This window comes from Tyto alba, unplaced genomic scaffold, assembly GCF_018691265.1.
Source record: "Tyto alba isolate M040663 unplaced genomic scaffold, T.alba_DEE_v4.0 Super-Scaffold_7, whole genome shotgun sequence".
NCBI lineage: Eukaryota > Metazoa > Chordata > Aves > Strigiformes > Tytonidae > Tyto > Tyto alba.
Window position 1 is genome coordinate 24,912,143 of NW_024881328.1, and position 23,577 is coordinate 24,935,719.

Consider the following 23,577-nt stretch of genomic DNA (forward strand, 5'->3'; position numbering starts at 1 on the left):
ATCACATAGATCGCTAGATTTCACCAAAAACTAGACTTACCTTCTGTTCGGGTGTGAGCTTCCTGAGGATGCAAGCGCACAAACAGTGCTGGTCACCCTCACACTCGCTGTGGATTGTGGCTGCTCCACGTGTTGGGGTTTATGCTGACACCCAAAGCTTTCTCCTCACAACAGGTTCCAGGTGATGTTTAGAGTGAACAGTATCAAACTAGGCGAGCGACTAAAATATTTATAACTGCAAAAGGGCATTTTTATTTGCAGCTGGTCTGAATATACTATAACACCAGACTTTTTATAAGCTTTCTTATTGCTTGTGTGCACACTTACTAGCATTTCCCATCAGTACAGACTTCTAATGTGAGATCAGTTATTAATAAAACTACTAAAATACTAGGAAATTTCAAAATTGCTTGCACTTTTGCTCAGATGTAAGAGCTACATACTCAAAGTTACATTTTTAAGAGTCCTGTGTATGAAACACGATATGTTTTTGATTGCTTGTTTTATTAAGTGAAATGAACAGGCTAATTAAAGAAATTCCAGGAAGTTTCTGCTTTCTATCTCCTAGGGACAAGACTCAAGTGTCAAAGGAGATAATACTGATGGCTATAAAACACCCAAGTGTGTTTATACTGGCTGTAAAATGCAGCTTACAGCTTCTATTTAACTATCATAATATTTCCTTTTTATACCACGCTTAGAAATACATATTAAGGCATTAGTTGAAGTAGTGCTTGGATATATTTGAAAAAAATTTGGTAGTTGCAAGTTAAAAAACAGAAGGCAACCCATTGGCAAAATACTCTTAGGAATAAACTGTTATGAGTATAATTTAATCTATAAACACTAAAAACTAAGAACAAGTTGGCCATCAAAAAAAAAAATCTGCAAGAAGATACTTCTAGTTCTGAGTTTCAAAATGTCTTTAACCCTGAGCAGATGATCTCCTACTTGAAGCCATAAGCCACGCCACAAAATTGGCAGTGGTTCTTCATGTAATCAGTTGAAACTTCTAGAGCCACTGGATGGCTTTGAAGAATTGCTAAATAAATTAAACCTTCTCATAAGCAACCCAAACCTGCAATTCTGAAGTCCTATATAGAATCTGCACGCTCTGAGAGCAATTATTTGATTTTATGATACCAGAGCCCTCAAAAGGATTTCTACTTTCTTAGAAAATCCAATGTATGTGTCACTGAAGCCAGTCAAAAAGAATGTTTTTAATGAGGGTATTAGTTAACCCATGCAACTTGCTTCTCAGACAGAATTGCGTCTTCTAGAATACTTAGGGTTCTTCAAATGAATGTCCAAGGTTTAGAGCACATGAAACACTTAAGCATATTTTGAAACTCAATAATGTGCTTTACATGAACAAGGGTGTATAGGTCCTGGTAAGGCAAACTGCATCAGATTTTAAGTTGAATTTGATGTGATAGTTTACCAAATGGACTATCTGAATAAGAAGTGAACTTTGGAAATGCTCTGAGAGTTTCCTGCTGCATAGACATGCAATCTAGTTATCAAGTGCCTTTGTAGAATGAACTTTAATGACCTGAAGATGCTTCTAAGTCCAAGTCTCAAAGTACTGACGTAGTAGAAGCACTGGATAACTAATTTGCAGTTCAACAAATCTCTGAGAGAGGTGCTTTTCCTTCCACCAGGAAGTCTTTTGATGGTGAATATAAAACCTTCCAAACCGAGGAAGCAAGCACATGCACTAGTGGTACCTTTCCACTTTACTGCACTTACCACAGACAACTGCAAGCTGGCAGGTAACGGCAGCAGGGCACAAAAAGCAGTGTAGAATAACGTTGGAAATATCTTTCAAGACCAGCATTAGCTTTTCAGGATTGCAGACAGATGACATTAACCAAAGCAATTTAAAAGAGCTGAAGGAGATTAAAGTTTTTCCTCTTAATGATTCTAAAATGTTATTGAAGGGATCAATAGATTTTCCTGTTAAACAAGCTGTTCAAATCAAGTATTCCTGGAGAGCAGATAAACCAGTCCTGGAAGTAATAGTGAGATTTAATTAGGATTTGAGATTTTCACTATTCATGATCTGCCAGTCTTTCAGTACTTTTAGTGAACTGTAAATTTACAACAATAAGATTTTTTATGAAAGGATGAAATTATCTGATTCCTTCCGAGCCCTTTTATCTGTGCCAAAAAGCATAATATATTATGTGGCCTACACAGAGAGAAATTTCTCATTTCTGTACCTGATGCCACTGTTTTTTCTGAGAGCGGAGGAAAAAGGGAGAAAAAAGTGTTATTTCCCCTTTCTCTAATAATAAAATAATTACATCCCATGGTTGTGCATATTTTGCTTATTGTTATCCAAGACACTTGGAAAGCTCCTGAGCAGAGCAAAACTAAATTAGCAGATATCTAGGTCCTAAATTGGCACTGCCAGAGACAGTTACTAAGACTTGGCAACTTTTCAACTGTGCATGCAGCAGTTTTATTTTAAACAAAATCAGAGAACACACAACTGATCTTGCAATCTGATTTGCGCATCGCTGTGACCAACCTCAGATCTGGAGTTCAACCTCATGTATTAAATTGTAAAGTTTGATTCCCCAATCAAACATATTTATTGGAAACAAATTCCTGGTTCAGCCCTTCCAAAATTCAGTTCCTAGAGGTTTTCTACACACAGTAGAAGTGTGATACCAATGCTTTCAGCCTGTGCAAATATTACAACTTTGGAATTCAGAATTTATCTGCAGAAACAAGTCACTGATAAGGGGAGCAGTTTCCAAAGAGGTGGTGGGTTTGTTTGGTTTGGTTTGGTTTTATCCCTTAAGGCTCAGTAAGTCAAGGAAATACGTATTGAAAAGATGCAACCAAGCAAAGCTCATGGGCAAACACTGTACAGTACTGCATGAGCAGGGGGAGACAGGCCCTCACCATTTCAGTGGGGTTTGCAGCAAAGTTTTGCCTGCCAATTTGCTGCTTGTTCTTAGAAAAACAGCTTCTTTGGTCCACCAAGAGAAAACTGCTCTCCTTTCTGCTCCCAAATGGACATATTTTTAAGAAGAATGTGTCTTAAACTGTTTTAAGGGAATGTGGGATAAAGAAATCCAATTAGTTTATTCTCTGAGAGTATTAAAATCAAAATCATTAATCCAGATTATCATGTTATACAGCACTAAAATTAATTTCCTCACGATAGCGTATAATCATTACCCATATAAATACAAAAAATAATCATTAAAAGTAGCATTGGTCGTGCTCTGTCCAGTCCTTTGAAGGAATGAAAAATGTTGTGTAGGCACAATATACTGATTCACTTACGTCTGAGTTTAGCTTGATAGGTTCAGAAAACATAGACGCAAAGTTCAGATGAGCCATGCTAATCAGATTGTTTTCACTCTTCTTTCCCCTTTATTTCAAGGTCTGATTGCTTGGACATTTGCTCTTAAGATTTCTTTCCTGTGCGCACATCAGAACACCCTCCTTCTGCCAGTGAAGAATCATATCCTCTTCAAAGCACCCTGCTGCTCTGAAAACTTTAGAGCGAAGGGCAGATGCAGACACAACATCTGAAAGACTGTAGTTGTTACTCGGAGAAAGCCATATTCTAGCTTTAAGAAATTGTCCCAGATCTAGGGATTTCCTCATGTATTTTTAGCTAGGACAAACAAGACTGATTTCTTGATGCTTTTCAGATTGCATTTGCCAACACTCCCCAAACCCTTCCTGTTCCGCCTACCTAAATGTGCTTCCAAGACAATTTACTCCCACCCAAACCAGGGCTGCTCTAGTCCTGTTTCTGCTCCCTCCTCCTCCGCAGCGGCGCTGGCCGTGCCCCGTTGCCCTGGCCTGGCCTGGGCAGGTCACCAGCTGCTTCCCGGGGGGCCAGAGGGGCGCACGGGCACCGGTGCTGGTGCCACTGCAAGGGCAGCGAGCCCACAGCAGCGTGAACTCTCAAATGACCCTTGTGGTGAGCTGTGCTCCGAGGGCCCTTGTTTAATCAGACTCTTTAGTCTGCTGAGGTTTGTTTAAAATATCATACAAAACGAGAATCAAAATTAAGGATTTCTTTCTCCATCCACAAACTCCTTGACAGCCCATCAAACTGATGTCATGCCATCTTCATCAACTCCTACAGTAACGTCAGCAGGACAGACTAAATTTCTGCGACAGCCTACAGAATACATCTCAGAGACCCTTGGTTTAATTACAGCCCTGGCAACCGCTGCTGCGAGCATCTTGCAATGGAACAGGGTAGCATGGACCAGTAGATGGAGAAATTCAGATAGTGCGTGGAAAAGACAGACCCATAAACAACAACAACAAACCCCCTATCACAGTGAAGTGCAAACCCATGGAAAGATGAAACACTGCAGAGTGCTCTTCCATCAGCTCTGTTTATAAAGCCAGAGTATCTCCATCCGTGGACTTCTATCACATGCAGGGTGTGATTCTTCTCTAAGGAGGCAAGTGGCCAAACTGAGCCATGAAGTCTTATACCATTCCCTGGTAGCTCATTAGAAGAGCAGAGGGAATGGCTTCCCCTTAGCTCCTCAGAGAATGGCGAACCAGAGGGAGAAGCTTCCTACCAGAAGAGAGACAGATGAACAGAGTCAGTGAGGCAGGGGTGGCTTTCATCTCTTTTCATACAGCACTGATCAAATTAACATTGTTGTATTTTATTATCAAATAACAATAAGGTGCAGCCTGCCAACTATGTCTGAAAGTTTATTCAACCCTTAGTAGGAGAAAACTCCACTGCCTGCCTGAGGCTGGTGGCTGAGGAAGGCCGGGAGTTCTCAGCCGCTACAGGCGCAGACCTGAGGAAGCTGTACCTTTCCCAGCCTCTCCATATTCTTCTCTCAAGAACTTAATGTGCTGTAAAACGTAGAATATCAGAAAAAAAAAAAAAAAAAAAAAAAAAGAAAACTTTAGGTCCATATAAAACAAGTATGTGCTCAAAATATTCAGCAGTTACCACTAGATGGCATTTTGTTCCTGAGGAATTAGAAACTCCCAGGTTTCGAATTACTTGTTACAGACAGCAGGAAACAGTAGGAAATGGAATTACTTACCTCATTCGGTTAATAATTTATTATCCATTGTCTTGTATAAGCAAGACGTCACCAACAGAAGACACTTTTACTTGCAAATTTAGAAATCCCCTTTATTTAATGACAGCTTGTGACTCCAACTCTCTGCTCAGTAGGTAAGGGTTTGTGCTGTAGTAAGCACTTACCAGAAATCTTTTCCACATTTTTAAATGAAAGACAAATGTAGGCCAGTTCACAGGCTTTGAGCATGCCATGGCAATCTGCCAGAAATGCCTTGAAATGCTCCAGTAACTGTACACAGTATTTCCTGTGTTATTTTTGGATAAACCCTTAAATACAGATTGCAGTACAAAAAATAATTCTCATCCAGGAATGGAGCTCTTACAGTTTTATTATTATGAAATAATAATTTCATAATATTTACTTACTGATATGATACTTTGCACCAGTTTGTTTTAATTTCAGCTTTTAGACTCTGTGATGTACAAGGTGACATTTCCATTCTTAATCTTTGCAGGGTACAATGTATCGTACCTAGAGGTGCAACAAAGTTCTACTGGGCACATCCTGAGGTGACATGTAGGTGGCTTGTTTAATGTCTGTAAGGCTCTCAGCGTCAGATTAAAACCAAACAAGAGGATTTCCGTTAATCTGCACCAAAATGGGAAGTTGAAAATTGAACTATTAACTTTTTCCTTAAACGAGACTAGAATAAAGCTAGCCCTTATTTACAGAAAGTTAAAATACCTTCAACAAATGTACTTAATTTAATTTTGCATGTATGCAAATATACATAATATTATCAGGATGTTTTTTAATTAGATCATCGTAAGTACTGCTGCTCTAAGAATATAATAGCCTGTTTAACGGTTCATCACAGCAAAATTCAGCAACCAGAATATTGGTATAACTTAAGTTCCCACTGAAATTCTGAAAGAAAAAACAATGAAAAAACTCTAGAATAGAACCCAAAAGATATTGCAAGCATGCTCTGAAAAATAACTAAATTTTCTGTTTAATCTAAAACTGCATACCAGCATACTTCAGAAATACTTCAAGTGTTTTTAAATATATACTCACTGTATCAAAGTATAGGTCACGCATCAAGGTCTCTTGCTCTTAACAGGTCTTCAAGTCCACTGTCAACTCGCCACAGACAAGGGGCTGAATGGCTGTTGGTAGATTAGAGAAATAATCAAAATATTTTAGGGTGGAGGTTTATGGCAGCTTTCAAACCCCATAAACACTAATATCATAGATTTCTGAGCACTTGAATAGTAAAATTGAGAAAATATTCAGGAGAAAAGCTCCTCTGCTTAGAATAAACTACAGTAAGGCTCTAGGTATGACTGTGACTTCTGAGGAGTAACTTTGGGCCTTAGAAAGAAATGCAATATTGCGTTGAATGAAATATTGAGGGAAAAAGAGAGCTAATCACTGGATCACGATGCACAGAAAGTCTGTGATTCACTCGTTTCCTTTGACTAGGTTATGTTTACTGACAGAAGCCTTGATGGTGATTAACAGCTGGCTAAATCAGACCCTGCTCTCATACTTGCTTGAGAAAGCCTCATTATAGAAGGAATCTAACTTCACCAGGGTAAAACTAATCTTCACCTCTTCATAAAACAGGCACAAGTTTCATTTAAATGGTCATTCTAGAAAAGCTGCTTTGGTTCAAGTCAGGTATTTGAAGAAATGGTGTACTGCAAAATTTTAAGTGACTTTGTATTGGTTTAGTAACTATACACATGTACATTTTTTTTGGTTTGTTTGGGTTTGTTTGTTTGTTTGTTTTTAAAAAAACCTTAATACTATTCTCCAGCAACATAAGCTGGACTGAAATAAATCAATAAACATGCCAAAACAAAACTTTACAATATCTAAAAGTTTGTGTTTATAACATTCTAACTCTGCCAGAGTAGTGACATTTTCCTAGGTGGACAAGACCCACGGGATTTTATGCACCCTCATGAACACGTCTGGGAGCCTGGCATATTATAAAGGGCAGTTACATTAAGTGGGGGTGTGTGCCCTTATCCAATAGGTGAAAACAACGACGACATCTAAACTAGATATGAAATTACAAGAGTGGGTAAAGATCATGAATTTCTTTTCCAAAATAAAATGACTTTGCCAGACCTTTGGAACAAGGAAAAGGCCAGAGTTTTACCAAACTGGTACTTATGGCTTAAAGCAACTGTAGAAGGGAAGCATCCAACTCTGACGTGTGTCCAACCCAAGGAAGGCAGTGCTGTGCCATACGATAGGCAGGAGTTACAAATACAACTATGCTGACAACTCAGAAACAGTTGTGTAGTGACTGGAAACAGCTTGAAGATCTTTGGCCAGCAAACTTCTCACACAGCATTCGAGAGACTGCTGCATGATTTATGGAAGAAAAAAAGAGTTAAATGCTATTAGAATCAGAGCTCTGAAAAGTTTGGGTAAACTGTTAGAGAAAGCATAAAAAAATCTTTTATATATTCACACATGTGAAAATCATAAATTGTAAACTTAATAGCTTAAGATTCATTAAATATTCAACAATATGATAAAGTGTTCAAAATGTTCCTATCATCCAGTGAAATATACAGCATCTGTTTGGCATTTACAAGGATTATCTATTTTTTCAGCAAAAATCATTAGCCCTTTAAAGCAATTCTGCTGAAAGGGAGGACAGAAAACAAGAAAACTGAAATATTAGCCTTTTACTTGTTTTGGAATCATAACCATGCTGACTATAAAGTTTGTTGGCATTTTATAGACAACTGGAATGACTGTACTATATGTTATATAGCCTTTAAGAGTATCTTTCTCACCATGCAGTCATGAATAACAGGATGCTTATACTACTTACCTCAAGTGAGATAAAAACATTTCTAACATCACTGTAAACATTTTGAAGAAATAGATCATCACATCTTCGTGTCAGAGAGTGTCAGAGAAAAGGGCTGGCATAATAGAGACATGAAACACAGCACCTTCTTGTTCAGAGGGAATAGTGTGCAAATCGTGCTGATTTTTTTTTTTGCCTCTCCATTTAATTTTCTGAATATATTCAGAAAGACTATTTTGGTTGCTGCTAAAGCAGAAGGCTCATTCGGTCTTTACTTGTCTCCCCTTTCCCTTGATTAGGATACTAGGTGTAGAATGTGGATGTAATTTCCTTTTTATTTTTAAACATAAACAAATTAGTAGGCTTTTTGAAATCATTCTGTTTCTAAAAATACATCAGTCCAGTGATTTATGAAGGACAGTATTTTTGCCTTCTGTAATGGCCTAGAACAAGCAATTCAGCTAAAGGGAGGGAAATCCTGTTTATGTACTATGCCAATACTAGCTTGCAGTGAAACAAGAGCAGGGGCATTTTAGGCAGTGAAAAAAACAAAAACAAAACCAAAACCCAAACCTTAACTTTTGTCTTACAGGTAGCTAAACACACTCATCAAACTTGCATTCATTGCATTCAATCCTCCCGGGGACAGATGGTATTACATGGAATTGTAATAGCTCACGTTTGTACTTTGATGTATTAAGCTAGCTCTAGGCGAGGAAAACCTGCTTACCTGTAATTCTGTTCCTCTGAAGGTGGCTGTTTGACAGCACACTCAGTCCTGAAGCTCATCTTCTCACTCTGGCACTGACAGATCTCCCTAACCTACAGAGTATTTTCCTTTAAGCTCATTAATTGTAAGCTGCAGTACCATCAGGCCCTGCTGTCCAAAGTGGTTACAAATACTGCCCACTCCCTACTCTCTGTCTGCTGTTGGTATTAAACCCAAGGTTCCTAGAAACACGAGTCCTTTTCTTTGCTTCAAGCTGTTTTGTACTTTTTATGCTTGTTACCATTGGAAATCAATTTACGCAGCTAACACTACTGTTTCTTTAGCTAGGGATTAAAATCAGTAAATATACTTGCATAATCATTTCACCACACTTTTCAGACTAAGTATTCATTCCCATATTAAATTCTGTTATAGGTAGTTTATTGTAAAATCTAAGAACCTTCTCTCCCCTCCCTCTTCTTCTCAAAAATGAGTAGGAAAAAGTGCTTGGAACAACATACATCATTATAAAAATGTTTATAGAAGAGGGATAGAGCCTTTGAGCAAGGCTTAAAATAAAATTATTACACAAATTGGATCAGGTTTATGTGTCATTATTCTATTGACAGCCGTGTAATTAGATGATAACTGACCCCACACCTAGGAAGTTATAAACTCCTTTTGAAGATAGTTGCACTTTGCAGAATTAGAAAGCCATCGGCATACAACCTGCACTCACTAGTTCTGCAGAGCATCTGTAATGAATTTTTTTGCAATGCTAAAAATTCCATACTGGATTCAGGATGTCCTGCCAGACCTAAATATGTATTTTGTAATATACTTTGTTCTAGGAAGATGCAAATGTCAATATTTCATAAGCTTCTCGTCTTCTTCTGCTAAAGTAGATACAAGATACACAGCGTGCACCAATTCTTGAAATTGAAGTTTGCTATGGAGAGTTAACACAACCAAGGAGGAAGCAATATCCAAAAGGAAGAAATTCCACACTAGATATATAAGCACTTCCAGGGGCTCATCACACAAAGAAAAATATTTTGGAAGAGGAAGAAAATGAAGAACAAGAAAGGTCATGATCTTAAATTCCATGGAAAAAAAAAAAAAAAGAAAAAAAAGAAATATTAAAACCAAGAATTAAAAGGACGGGAGACTTATTATTAGAGAACATAAAATTTGGGAAATCCAAATTATTTCATGACAGTGTCACCTGGACCTACCCTACACAGTGCTATACAAGACAGGTTAAATAAATCACACCTGTATTACTGTTGATACAGTGATTAAAAACAAATGTAAAGACTACTGTAAGACAATCATACATTCACTGTTCTGCAATGTAAATGAGTGCAGTTCAAATTATTTCTCTACTGAGGGAAGCAACAGGCAGCATATAAATGCAAACAACCTTCATTAGACACATTGTCATGAGTATATTAATCATGTCAAGAAGCATTGCTGAAGTTTCCTTCAGTGCAATTTAACATACCTTACTTTATTAGGATGCACTTAATTTCACTATGTTTTCTCCTCATTATCATTTATGATGACCAATTAAAATGTTTGTGTCTCTCTCTAAGCAAATTACTTCTGTAATTCTGGTAGCTGAAATCACCGCTCATCCAACACTTCTGTCATCTCATTCCATCAGTGTATTATCTTCCTTTGCCCAGACTCTATTAGCATTTTAAAGAGAAAAAGCTTACTTGGATTGGGTAGTTAGGTATATCGGGTCCTTTTACAGTGTAGACATTAAAAAGTGGGTTGTTTTCCCCCCTCCTAGTTGCCCTGTTATACAGCCTCTGTGTTTTTTTTTCCTTGGAGTGACAAGCGTAACTCAGAGTCAGAAAAAAAAACATAATGAAGCAACAGAGGCCTTGGGCATTATTCTCATATTGGGCTCAAAGTTGCGTGCAGTTTAAGTTTAATTTCCTTTGGTCAACACATGCAATAAATGCAAGTACACGGTACCTTTACCCTTTTCATTTCCTCCAAATCCTCCATATCAGGGTCCTGTCAAGAGCTTTTCAAATGATGACGTAACAGAATGTGCCACTCCATACGTTTCCAACATTCATAAATAAGCCCAAACCATTTTTAATATTCTAAAAAATCAAGCCTAAGGGCATGTTTTTTTCCCTCATCCTTTCACAACACAACTATGAGCAGTTCATTGGACTCTAGCTGCTATTTCCTGGCTTCATGTATATTAAGATAAGATTAAGATATCTGGAAGTTAGCTGGAAATTCTGATTAAACACAGCACTTTTGCCATGGAACTCCGGGCAACAAGAAATGGCTGAGCAACATCTGGGATCACCAAGCTGTTTATGAACTTCTTTATCTGTGGATTACCTTAGGCTCCTGGAACTAATGATACAAGGCTTGTTCCTTGAAAGCTGCTGGAGCTCAACTGCAGAACAACGGAATTTGACTTACTTTCTAAAGAAACATATGTGTTCTTAATTTATAAAACATTACTTCAACGTTATGGTAATGATTTCCAGAAAAACGCTGATAAATGCAAGGATGAAGAAACAAGTCTGAAGACAGTGCTGCCTTTTAGAACAATTATAATTTCATTAAAATAGGAACATAACTTAAAGATAGATTTTATTCTCTTTGATGATTTACTCATGCAAACTGCACATAAAAGAAAACAGTACAGTTTGTGAAATATGTCAAATGTAAAGACCCGAAATGCTAAGTACAGAAGTAGTGTGACATACGCCTCAAAACGGAATCCATGGTAGTACAACTAATAACTTTTCTCTATTTGCTGAACACAGATTTTAATGGTTCTTCTTCCAGCCCCACTGTTAAATTCATTAACTGTTTACACGTCTCCTATACACGTATGTAGACTTATTTTACAAGCGCGACAGTTTTGTTATAAAAAAACCTCCACTTATATAAATATGATTTAAAAGCTTCTGTGTTTAGGAGAGCAAATTATAGTATAATCAATGAGGCCTTATCTAGCCCACCAAAACTACAATGAAAAGTGACTGTATATAGCTTTCTTGCAGAATTCACATTTTGTGCCTTTGCAATTAATCTCCTTCTCACAAGAGGTACATTTTCCATCCTGGAAACGTTCAATAACTGTTACAGCTTTTTATCTTGAAATTGGGAAAGTGAGACTTTTAAACACATTAGGTTATCAACTCAACTTTCTTAGTTTTAAAATACAAAATATTTAGAATCCCTATTATTTTCATGCTTAAAGTCCCGCAATGATACATATATGACAGATACTTCTTTGCCCAGTTTTCATTATAGTATGGTTGTATATATATTGTAGGAATTATGATTTTTCCTGTGGATCAATTACATTTTTAGATTTAAAACTGAATCAAACAGAAACTTGATGGCACTGACACTTAAAAACACATAGAATAGTGTGGAGAAGGAAGAGCAAATGAACTACACAACCCATCATAAATGCATTAAATCTTTGTTATATACATAATGGAATCCTGCTTTACTGCCAGTTGCTACTATGCATCTGTTTTTGCTATTATACAAAGTTTTCCGACCTGAAAGCACACATCTACTTTTTTTAAACAACTTAATCTATTGTAAAATATTGTACTGTATTTTGAACATGAGTACAGAATCAAAATAGATAATGGCACATTTAAAAAACTCAGTATCCTACAGATGATTGGATAATGAGAAAAAGTGTACCTACAATCATCTCATCAGAAACAAACTACATCATGGAATGTTAGTTATCCAAGTTCGCACAGTAAATAACATTTTAAAACTGCAATCACCTATCAGCCAGCATCACATTGAAGGCATCTTTAAACATTCAAGCAAAAGACTGCTGGCATTAACTACTGAACCATTCTCACGCACACACCACACACACACACACCACATTATAATTACATTGTTTCCAAGATACGGTAGATACTGATTTTTTTTTTTTTTTTCCACAAGAAAGGTATCAAAATTTTTGCTACTAAAAGATGACAGTGCTTACACAAGAATTAAGTACAAGTTAGCTTGCAAATACAAGACAATGACAAAAAAAAGTCTTGAGTTGTCTGAAGAAGGATTTTAGGCTTTTCTGGCATCCAAAACCGTGAGTAAACTCTTTAGTCTGCGACTCAAAAATCCACAAAATATCAACCTACTTTGGAATACTAAGTATTCCATATTTGATAACCCTGTATTTTACAATATGCTTACTGGTTTCAGGCTAGCAACAAAGGGTAATTATAGATACCTATTCTGACTGGAGAAATAAAGCTCTCCTCCCCCCAGAATGAAAGTATTGGAGGGGAAAAAAACCAAACACCTGACATCAAGTTAAAATTAACAACAACAAAAAAAATCAAATCTATTTAGTAATGATCCTCATCTAGGATAGGTATGTGCATAAGAGTACTGTATCTCATATACTGTACTGGCCTTATTAAACAAATTAAAAACCCCAACAGTTACAAAGCCAACCAAAATGCTATACATAAAACAACTCAAACGTTTTTCTCCCAATGTTCTTCCTCTCGTAATGTGCAAAACAACAAAAAGGCAAAAAGACTAAAAGCAAATTTACTGTTACTGTCTTTCTCTTGCCTAGTGCTTTATGACCTTGCTAACGTTACAAAGTCAATAGGGACTATGCAGAACTTTGGTATAAAAATGTCACATAATATTACTATCACAGTCTTGGGGATGACCTTTAGTAATTCACCCCAATGTTTTTTGAAATAATACCAAATTAAAAATGAAATAAACCACGTTGTACTGTACACACACTTTACACATTAAGCACAAAAAATAACTAGTAAAACTAATACTTAAAAAAAAAAAAAGTCTTTTGCAAAGAGACTAAAACTGGTGTTCTGTCTCATCTTCACCTGCCAATCGTTAAAGCCAATTTCAAGTTGGATTTTTAAAAATGAGTAATTTTAAGCTACAATTTCTCCTAGATGGAGACTGGTCTTTTGTTGATTTCCCTTTAAAGTCACAAATGTATATCTAAGAAACTGATGCAATGCAAGTTTTTAATCAACTTCCTGAAGGCTGCGACTGGGAGGGAGGCGCCATGACGACCTGGGAAAGCACCGGCTCTGAGCTCTGGTCCGCCATCTGCGTGAGAACCGAGGTGGCCACCGCTTCTGCCTTGGAAGTCGAGCTTACGCCGTTGGAAGTGCTGACAGAACTGTGCTGAATAGCTTCTGTGTGTGGACTGCTTGGCACTGATATGTCTTCCGAACTGTCATCTTTATCTGCAGCTGAAGAAGAAAAATGGACTTATTTTTTTCCCCTGGAACGCACACCACCATGTCCCAGGTAACAGCAATCATCCCCTAAATAATTAAAATTCGTGGTACAATGCAGCACGAATGGCAAAACAATCTTCTTTCAATTTTTAAAAGAAAATAAGACTTTGTAAGCCAAAAAAGGATGGACTGTAGTATGGAATATTCTGGAAACAAGAACGTGTTCACATCTTCAAAGTCACAATTAAAACTGCCCAATTTCTTTCCCAGTAAATCAGCTAGTGGGTACCACCCTTAATTCTAATGATGAATTCTCATGTCAGTCAGCAATATGTATACATTAGAAATGCTACCAGATCTGTTGGTGCTACATGAATTGGCTTTAGATTTTTAACATATGCTATTTACTGCATTTGCTTAGTAATCAAACAAGGATAATTCTATGTTCAGTAATTAACATTTGTGATCATGAATATGGTACCTGAAAAATATTATTTGCACCACTGTATTAATTGGACAACACTTCTACAGGTTTTGAACCCAGATTCTTTTAACAGAGTGAAGTTCAGTAACTTCTTTAGTATACAAATGCCTTTCAATAGGATTTAACATTGTTAAAACTGATTTTGAAAATATCTTTAAGAATACTTCAGGTGTTCTCCAGAAAACTGAAGCAGATTAGCCACACAGTTGCATCATTTTTTCTCATGACAGAGGGTAAACAGATTAAAAAATAATTCTAATTGTGCAAAACTGGAATTTACTAAAGGACAATAATTTAAAATGTCTTTCTTTCACAGACATCCTAATCATGCTAAAATCATCCTTTTTTTTCCAGAGCTGCAAAAGCTAGCCAAAGCATTATGCAAACACCCACTCTCAAGCAAAAAACTGAGGTAAAAACTAAAAAAAAAAAAAAAAAACAACAAAAAAAACAAAAAATAAGCCTACATCAAAATTAAAAGTATGAACACCAAATTTAATTATAACTTCTTTGTATCACTTTGTGCTACCTAGTGTTTTGAAGTATTCTTCACAATAGTTTTACACGCTGACTTAAACCCAGTACGGAGATGGAATATTGAAAGTCCCTTTTAAACCTCTACTGACTACTGTATAACATAACAACACAGAAAGATACACACAAACATAGACAGAAGAGGCATGTACTATTGCTTGTGACACAGCAATGGAACAAAGCTTGATTTTCTCTAGACTTAGCTTTGCAATCCCTTTCAGATTTGCTTGAGATTGGCCTACAAATCCAGAAGTTACTCAGGGGAAGAGTAGAGATGGAAAAGGATGACACTAACACTAAAAGATGAACACCACTGTGGTATCACAGCATTGTCTCCATAGAAAACCAGGCTAATAATAGCAAATAAAAGGAACACTAAGCATGAACTAACAATGATGAAATGAAGTTTATATGACATACTAGCTGTGGGTAAGAAAGTTCACTAAAGTAGCAAGTCAAGTCCCCAGTATATCTTTGAGCAACTCCATGTATATGAAGAACACACTCCTCTTCAGAGCCTGAAAAGAGCTGTTCTACTATTGACCACTTCTGGAAAAGAATGTAAGGTCAAAAAGGATGGGTAAGCAAGCACAACTGCTGTGTTCTTTTTTAAGGAATGCATGTATTTCGTGCCTACACGAACCAGGTAGCATTTCTCTTCTATCTTTACTACAAGAGCATGGACGTAATTGTTTGAAAATATCATAATGGTCTTACCTACAAGGCCAACTGTTTTACAGGTACTGCATTTTTTCAAAAACGGATCTTTCAAGCATTGAATAAGGTAAGAGGCAGATGATATTGAGCTAGGTCTGTTGACAATTACAACGTATCCTAAGTTTACATGGTAACTGTATAAGGCGAGAGGAAGAAAACTGAAATACTTCCAAAAGACGCTTGTGATCCTTGGTAGGATTTGCCCATTCAAAAACAGGAATAACATGAACAAGTGCCAATTCAGTTAACACTATTCAACAGGATTTCATCTTTGCTACACCTCTATCAGGACTTATAAGATCTCACGTAAAAACAAGTAAGAAGAGACACATGCAAACTTTGTTGAAAACAGAAACTATAGTGCTACTTTCTGAAAAGGACTGAGTTATTAATTATGAGAGTAGCATATTCTTCCCCTCAGACAGAATCAAGTAGATGCAAGTGGGATGACATGTATCGAATACAGTCTCCCTGCTGTAACACCTGCTCCTCTTCCTCAGAGCTGTTATTCTCCTATGTATCTCAATCTTCCTATTATACTTCTTTTGCTGATCCCTGATTTCCGTGTTGGCAAAAATCCTCCTTATCCTCAAGAAAAAGCGTTAGTTTTAAATGCTACAGAGATAGAAAGGAAGTAAAGTAGACCCATTATCTTCAGCCAGAGAAGGAAGATACATGTTATGGGATACAGAATAATGAATGTTGTTAACTCAAAAGATAGGTCTGTAATAATTATCACAGTGGTAAAGAACATGAGAAAGGCTTGATTTTCTGATTTTGATACTCAGGAATACCATATATGCAATGGAAGAAACGGTTATAAGAATACTTAGGATCACCAATGTACAATAGAAGTTCTCATATCACTGAACAGATGAGCAAACATACAGTGCTGAAGAGACAAAAGCACATGATTCAGGTATTTTCAGATGCCAGGGCTAGAGGGGGACGGAGCTTACAGCAGACAGGTGATTATATCAGATACAGACCTAACACTACTTAACGCTAATAAATTTGACTGGAGGCGTAAATCCTTGCAATAACTACAAAGTAATATTTTGAAATAAGGTGCCGCCCTAAAGAATAGCTATTTAGATTTCCTTAAAAATCACTCCTTATGTAGCCCTAACTTGACAGGAATAGCAGCTAAAAACTGGATACAGAACTCCATTTGAAGAATTAAAACCAAGCAAGAAAATCTACTCAATGAATGTAGAAGATAAAGTCACCTCATTACATAGGTGACTTGTTTTTTTAAATCTGAAGACTGGGAATAAATAGCAAAGGCTTTTAGAAGAACACAGGAAAGTCATATTTAAATTCCAACAGATTTTTTTCTTAGTTCACGAGAGAATTGCCAGACACAGGAGTGTGGTTTCAAGAGTGCAACTGATACATACCAGAATCATAATGTCGCTAACAATGTAGAAAAAAGCATAGGCATTTTAGCTTTTTAATGGCTCCCCCAGTTTTATCTCAAACCAAGGAAAACGCACTGTCCAAATTAGAAATTAATCTACAGAAGAAGTAACTTGTACTGTATGTTAGAAGGCTGAAAGGTTACAGACCTACATCACATGAACTTTCCTGAAGGCTACATAATTCCTAGACAGGCTGCATCATGAAAAGGAGCGAGCCATTTTGGTAATGGAACACAACATGGGCTAAATTGAGCTATATAAAATATTTTTAAAATACCAGAGCACAGAGGAGACTTTTAAGGATGTACTAAAAAGTACCCTTTTAAAAGTAGTCAAACATTGCTGCTATTTGGTTCTTAGCATTTCTTACCAATAGCTTTCAGTAAGGTAAGCAAAGAGGAATTTCAGTCTTCAGAAGAAAGAACCCCACCAGACCCAAAATGTGAGCAAGTATGCAAGCACTGACATGTGATCCAGAACTCCTTTCGGTCCCCTGATAATCATGAGAAAGGAAGCCTCATGGTAATTCCGGTCAGGGCATCCATGGACTATAGAGGGACTCAAGCCTAGAAATGCTCATTTCCAGTGAGTTGGCCTTTGTGAATATCTCCTGCAGTCACTGAAGGGCTGCTGCCTGTCCAGAACACGCTGTAGGAACATAGCGGTTTGAGTGGTTCAAATTATTTGAGGTTGGAAACAGGTCAGTCACCTTTCACCACTTCTTTAAAACTAACTAGGGGAAGAACACAAAACAAGCCCGTTAAACACCACTTATGTTGCATCCTCTATTTATCTTCCTTTATACTCAGTGTTGTACAAATGTTCTTGAATATTATGATGTCCTTTTGAAAAATATGAAAAAAAAACCAAACCCCTCACCTAACACCCTTTTCAATTTTTTTTTTTTTTTTTTTACAACTCAAATTTTTACACCACATTTTCTTTTCACATATTTTCACCTTTTCCTGCTCCAAGTCCAGAAAAAGCCCAAGAAAATATAGCAGTATTGCAGAGGACTTTTAGAAAGAATCTGCTATGTAAGAGTTAACATGAAAAATAAATGAACAGCATTTAGATTTCTCCTATACACAGTACTTTCTCCCCCTCACCCCACAATATTTAAACATGCATTGAGAACCAATAGCATCCTCCTCTGGGAAATAAAAAAGTTTAAACTGGCTGAAAACTCAAACATTGCAACAGGAATTCATCTATACTGCTTCAAAGTGCAATAACCATCTTTCTGGTTTCTGTGTCATGATGACACCCTTTTCTGAAGCAGGCATAAGACTTTTTACAGAAGGAAAATACAAACCCAAAGCAATCTTAGAAGAAGAAAGGGGTATCTGCACTGTCATGCTTTTCACTTGGCCTGAAACTAAAATGTACCTGGGAAATCCAAAAGATCCTAAAAATATGTAAAAGTGCCAAAAATACCTTGAAAATCAATAGATGATTTGCACCTATTTAATTGCATCATACATGAAACCCCATTAAATTGTGGAGTTAGGTGTTAAAACACAGTCTGCGTGGTATAAACTAGCACGGTCTCAGCAGTGTGAACATTCAGCGCTGCAGTAGCTCTGTAATGTGGTGTCTTCACTTTCCCCCAGAGACAGACTGTTAAACCACTCAATACTTTTTTGAAGCAATTCAACTTGGATTACTTCATGAACATAATACGCTTATTTAAAAATACCTTCTATGAACATTTTCAGGAACATATTAACTGAAACCATTTTTTCCTCGCATAAATTCTACTGTAGGTATGTCACTTAGCCAACATACTTTCCTAATAATATTCACACGGAGACAATCTGAAAAAATCCTTTTAGAAGGGTGGCAGTACAAATAACATTCATGTCGAACTTTTACTTTCAAGAAACTAGGTGAGCTATGCTTCCAGTCTCCTTGCTTACTAATACTTTTTTTTTTTTCTAAAATGTAGGCCTTTTCCACTGATTAGTATTTTAGTTCACATTCATTTTACATTCTTTAGTAAATTAGGAACATCATATACTCCTTTTCTGAGAGCAGACAATAAGCATTATTAAACAGGTCATTCATTAATGCTTCAATGAAGAAATCCTTAGCATATAATTAGTTTGCTAGTTTAAGACTTATGTTTAAATATTTTTCATGCCAATTCAAAACACATCCTCAAAACATCAAAATTCAAGAAACCTACAGTTTTTCTGTTTTTTGAAAAACTTCACATGCATAATGTTATCCCCTAGCAGCTTCGGTATGAAATTATGTTGTTCTGTCAGATGGGAGCCATAATGGCCTCATCCCTGCAGCAATCATTGTTAATATAAATCCCAAACATATTTCTATACTGTTCCAATTTACTCCAAGATGCTATTTTCCATCTTGTCAAAATGACTGGAGATCAAAGGACCAAGATTTATAAGCTCAAAACTGACAAAATCAGTATTCTACATATATACGGCAATACAGAGTTGCTAAATCTCCTGAATCTTTTAAATTAAAAAATATTGCCCATTCTGATGAAACTGCTTACAATGACTACAAGTAAAGATGGTGGCCATTAAGTTTTATCGCAAGCACCTGAGGATCTGTTTGCATGCAATGCAAAATGTTCCTTTATTCTCCTGAATTACTGACACTGGCAAATTAAAATGAAGTGGCTACATATGGCAGAAACAATCTTCACATTTACAAATATCCTGAAATATCACTAAATCATAAAAACGAAAGCTGTGGGTTATATATTATGAATGTTGCCTAATGCATTCCCAGCTCAGTTATTTGTAACAAATTTGTGTACAATGGACAAAATTGGCCATTTATTCTACAGCAGCAGCAGCTGGTTCTGGCACTGTGTATCATATCCAAAAAGGAAGTTACAAGTGAGAAAAGCATAATTAACCTTTAAAATGCTGGAAGGATGAAAAATCAAATGAGCAACTTTAAGTAAAAATATGTATTAGAAAAAAAAATGCTACTGAAACTCTCAGTATTCCCTTCAGTTGCTTTTTAAAATACCCTGTTTATAGTAAAGTAGTCGCTTAATGTGGAAATAAAAACAATCTAGAAGACATTGTACAGTAGGAGCCAGGAACCTGCATCTGATTATTTTAACGGCTTGACTGATCCTAGATGTTATAGTAAATGAGGACAGCTGTTATATTGCCTCTACTGAAATCTCATTACGATGAATAAAAAAAAAAACAACACAACACAAGGACCTTTCACTGTACTAGGCTTAGATAAAGTATAAAAAATGGTTCATCATGCACTCTTAATACTTTAATTATATTTTCCAAAGCAGGTGTAGTAACTGATAGTCCTTAAATGCTAATTATCATATGCATTTATTAAAGCAACATAAAGCCTTCAATGTTATGCAACACTTCAACTGAAAGGACTTAAAAATATATTTCTAAATATCACATATTCATTTCTGTCTTCCAATAACCTTCGAGATTTTTTTTAAAAATATCTTTAATGTAATATTAGAACTGCACTTCTCAATTTTAATGTTCATTCAGTTCACTTTGGCAGTATTTCATGGATGCAGCCTAAGGCTATAGGTAATGGAACATTACTCACTATGATAGCCAGATTTCTTCTGCATGGCGGTTACAGGGCAATCTTTATGAGCCAGAAGAAGCTGTTTCAGCTGTGCCACTTCATTTCTCAGCAGGGTGACTTCATTCTAAAGGAGAAGAAAGTTATGTACTTTACCAGGCTCAAGCTACACACATTTTGAAGGTAAGTATTAAGTTTTACAGGATTTTCAGTTGTTCATTTAGGGGTAGATAAAATACAAGAAGTTTCCATTTGGCATATATTGCAAAAACGCATACATTTCTTTTATCTCAGAATACATAAATATTAGCTGAAACTTAGCTAACTTTATAATTTTCTTAAACTAGGAAATGCTTTTTTGGAAAATACAACATATGTTTTTCAGTTTGCAGATGCAGTCTACATATAGCCTCATTCACATGATCCAGCTACTGTAAGACTTCTGCAAGGTTTTGTGATGAATTCTAATTAGAGTCAACTTACATTTAACTACCTACATTTTAATAGATGCCACAGCCAACATCAAAAAAAAAGGTAAGAACATGGTAAAAATCAACCAATGTAGAATGATTTTTCAAAGCCCAAGTACAAATATAATCTCCTGTACTGGAAAATAATTTAGTAAACGTTTGCCGATTTCCAAATTCATTTTCACGTTGGCAACCATACATAAACATGTTGTATGAAGGAATCATTGATAATAATGCCCAAATCCTGCTACGTCAGTTTATGTCACCAAAGCAGAGTGTAATCTAGGAGACAGCACCTGCAGAATCTAGTGATTGGGTTCATTTCCAGGCTGTGCCTTTCCAGTACTGGGTGACCTTGAGGAAGGTCATTTTACTTTGTGCTTCAATTTCCCCACTTGTAAAATGGAGGACAGTGATACTTACCTTCCCTGTAAAGCAGTTTGATACCTACAGATGAGAAGCGCTACATAACTGCATTATATGTGACAATCCAAATTAAGAATGCTATGACATTTTGATAGAGCCATTTTCACGTTAAATAGTAGAAAAATGTTTATATATCTACAGAATCAAGTTATCTGTAATGCTTTGTGATCCCTGTATCTTGTCACAATATATGCTTTTCATGGGTTATTTTATTTTCAGTATAAATCCTTTGCACTGATACTTGAAGTTACTTAAACTGTAAGAACCTTTGCACATTAGCATAATATACCACACTCATGACATAATTGTTTGGTAAATGCATATGTTTATGCATTTGGGAGTAAGTTAAAGAAAAACAACCACAGGAAAATTGGATTGCAACTAAAATTATTTGGAAAAAATAAACCATGACAAAGTCAACCTATTTACCTGCAAGCTAGAAATAAGACAATGCAGTCAGAAAAGAGATGAATTTCAACAAAAAGGATTCCAAAGTAAGGAAAACAGTTTTTAAGAACATAATTTATTAGGCTTAATTACACTAAGTAACAGTCTATAAATACTGTAACTAAAATATCAGAATTTTAAAAGAAAAGCTCCTCTTTGTGTCCTCTCTCCCCATTGAGAGCACAAAAAATTTCAAGCCTTCATACTTGCAAAATCCTCTTCAACTATTAAGGACTACTTTGCTATTCAGTCATTTTATTGTGATAAATATCCCTTTTAGAAACTTTACATTTAAAACAAAAGCAAGAGCTGAAAGAAAGCCAGAAGTCTGACTTCACAGACATTTCTAATGAAAGAAAAATGTGACTGCAAACAAGAAAGGCTGCAGTGAAAAATACCCAACCAAAAACCCCACAAATTCTCTACCAGCTGGCATTACATGTCCTGAAATCTTAGGCTGCTAAGAAAGCATACTACTGCTGCCTCCAGCTCTCAGTCTCCTCTTAGTTCACCATGTTATTTACCAATGAGCCACAAATCTGGATGCCAAGCAGGCAGCTGCACAGAATTGACATAGCTGGGGGGAAAAAGTGTTGATGTAGTTTTGAGACACTTCTTGATAATCTACAAAAGCAGCAATGTCCAAGAATATGAAACATACTTTTGTTAGTTTAAAAGAACGCTGGCAAAATAACTGATCAAATTGGGAAAAGGTTTTCAGAAATTTTCTACCTTCATCTTCCACATTTGAAGGAAGAATTTCATACAGAAACAGCATATGGAAGTATGAAGTCACTGTTTATCAGTGTAAGTAAAATTAATGTTTGTGAAAATGTTTTGAAAAGTCAGTTTATAGATTAATGTCAGTTGTATTATAAATACTAATAATTTTGGTAACACTAAAAACAAAAACAGAAATAAGCAAATATATTATCTTACATTAAAGCAAATGTGAATAAAAATGGAACAGCATTCCTATACTAGAAAAAAAAGTTGAGGTATTGTCATTGAATACATAGCTAGCATTGTTATTAACATGAACTCTGTGTGCCAACAGTTCTATATGCAGTGAACAAATGATTTCTGAAAGCAGAACAGACTATGTCTGCTAGACACACGGTAAGTGGAATGTCACAGAAAGGCAATCCATGGTTGTCATTTACATATTATCAGTAAGAACCACTTCTACCTGGTAATAAAGGGGGGGGTTGTTAGAACCAATTCCCCTACACATTGTAGTTTCTTATCATGTATGCAACAACGGCAAGTCTTTCTATCTCATTCAAAACATGTTAACATGTGGTGGTCATTTAGCATGTGGTTAACTTGTTGAAAACAGGCTAACAAGAAACATATGGAATAAACACTGACAGTTGGTATGAAGAAAGATTATTTTGAGTTTTCAGACTGGAAAGGTCCTCCTCATTAATAAGATATCAAGCCAAGTGTAGGCATCAACATTTCTTAAAATAAGCATGAAATATACCTCACATGCTGTCCAGAATAATTTTTTATGTTCCCACATTTCAAAATGTGCTAACATTAGAAAGCAGGTTTCTGGAGTAAAGTGTATCTATTTTTACCTGCGCTCCATTTTTCAAAAAATACCTTCCCTTCTGTTTTCTTACAAAGGTGTATCAAGCAGCATACAGTATGCTCCTCTGCATCTGCCTATTTCTCCCTGGATCCA

General features: G+C 36.2%; 1 protein-coding gene across 8 annotated transcripts in view; it reads right to left on the minus strand.

Annotated features, from left to right (window-relative positions):
• Nucleotides 1-11,151: 11,151 nt before the first annotated feature.
• ATF2 (activating transcription factor 2) overlaps nucleotides 11,152-23,577 on the minus strand; it is a 49,947-nt gene continuing 37,521 nt past the window's right edge. For all 8 annotated transcript variants that reach the window (XM_042783826.1, XM_042783829.1, XM_042783828.1 and 5 more), the window contains 2 exons: nucleotides 20,566-20,671; nucleotides 11,152-13,845 (listed from right to left, as the gene is read on the minus strand). In XM_042783826.1, the coding sequence (XP_042639760.1) occupies nucleotides 13,619-13,845; nucleotides 20,566-20,671 (333 nt within the window). In that variant the 3' untranslated portion in view covers nucleotides 11,152-13,618. The remainder of the gene's footprint in view (nucleotides 13,846-20,565; nucleotides 20,672-23,577) is intronic.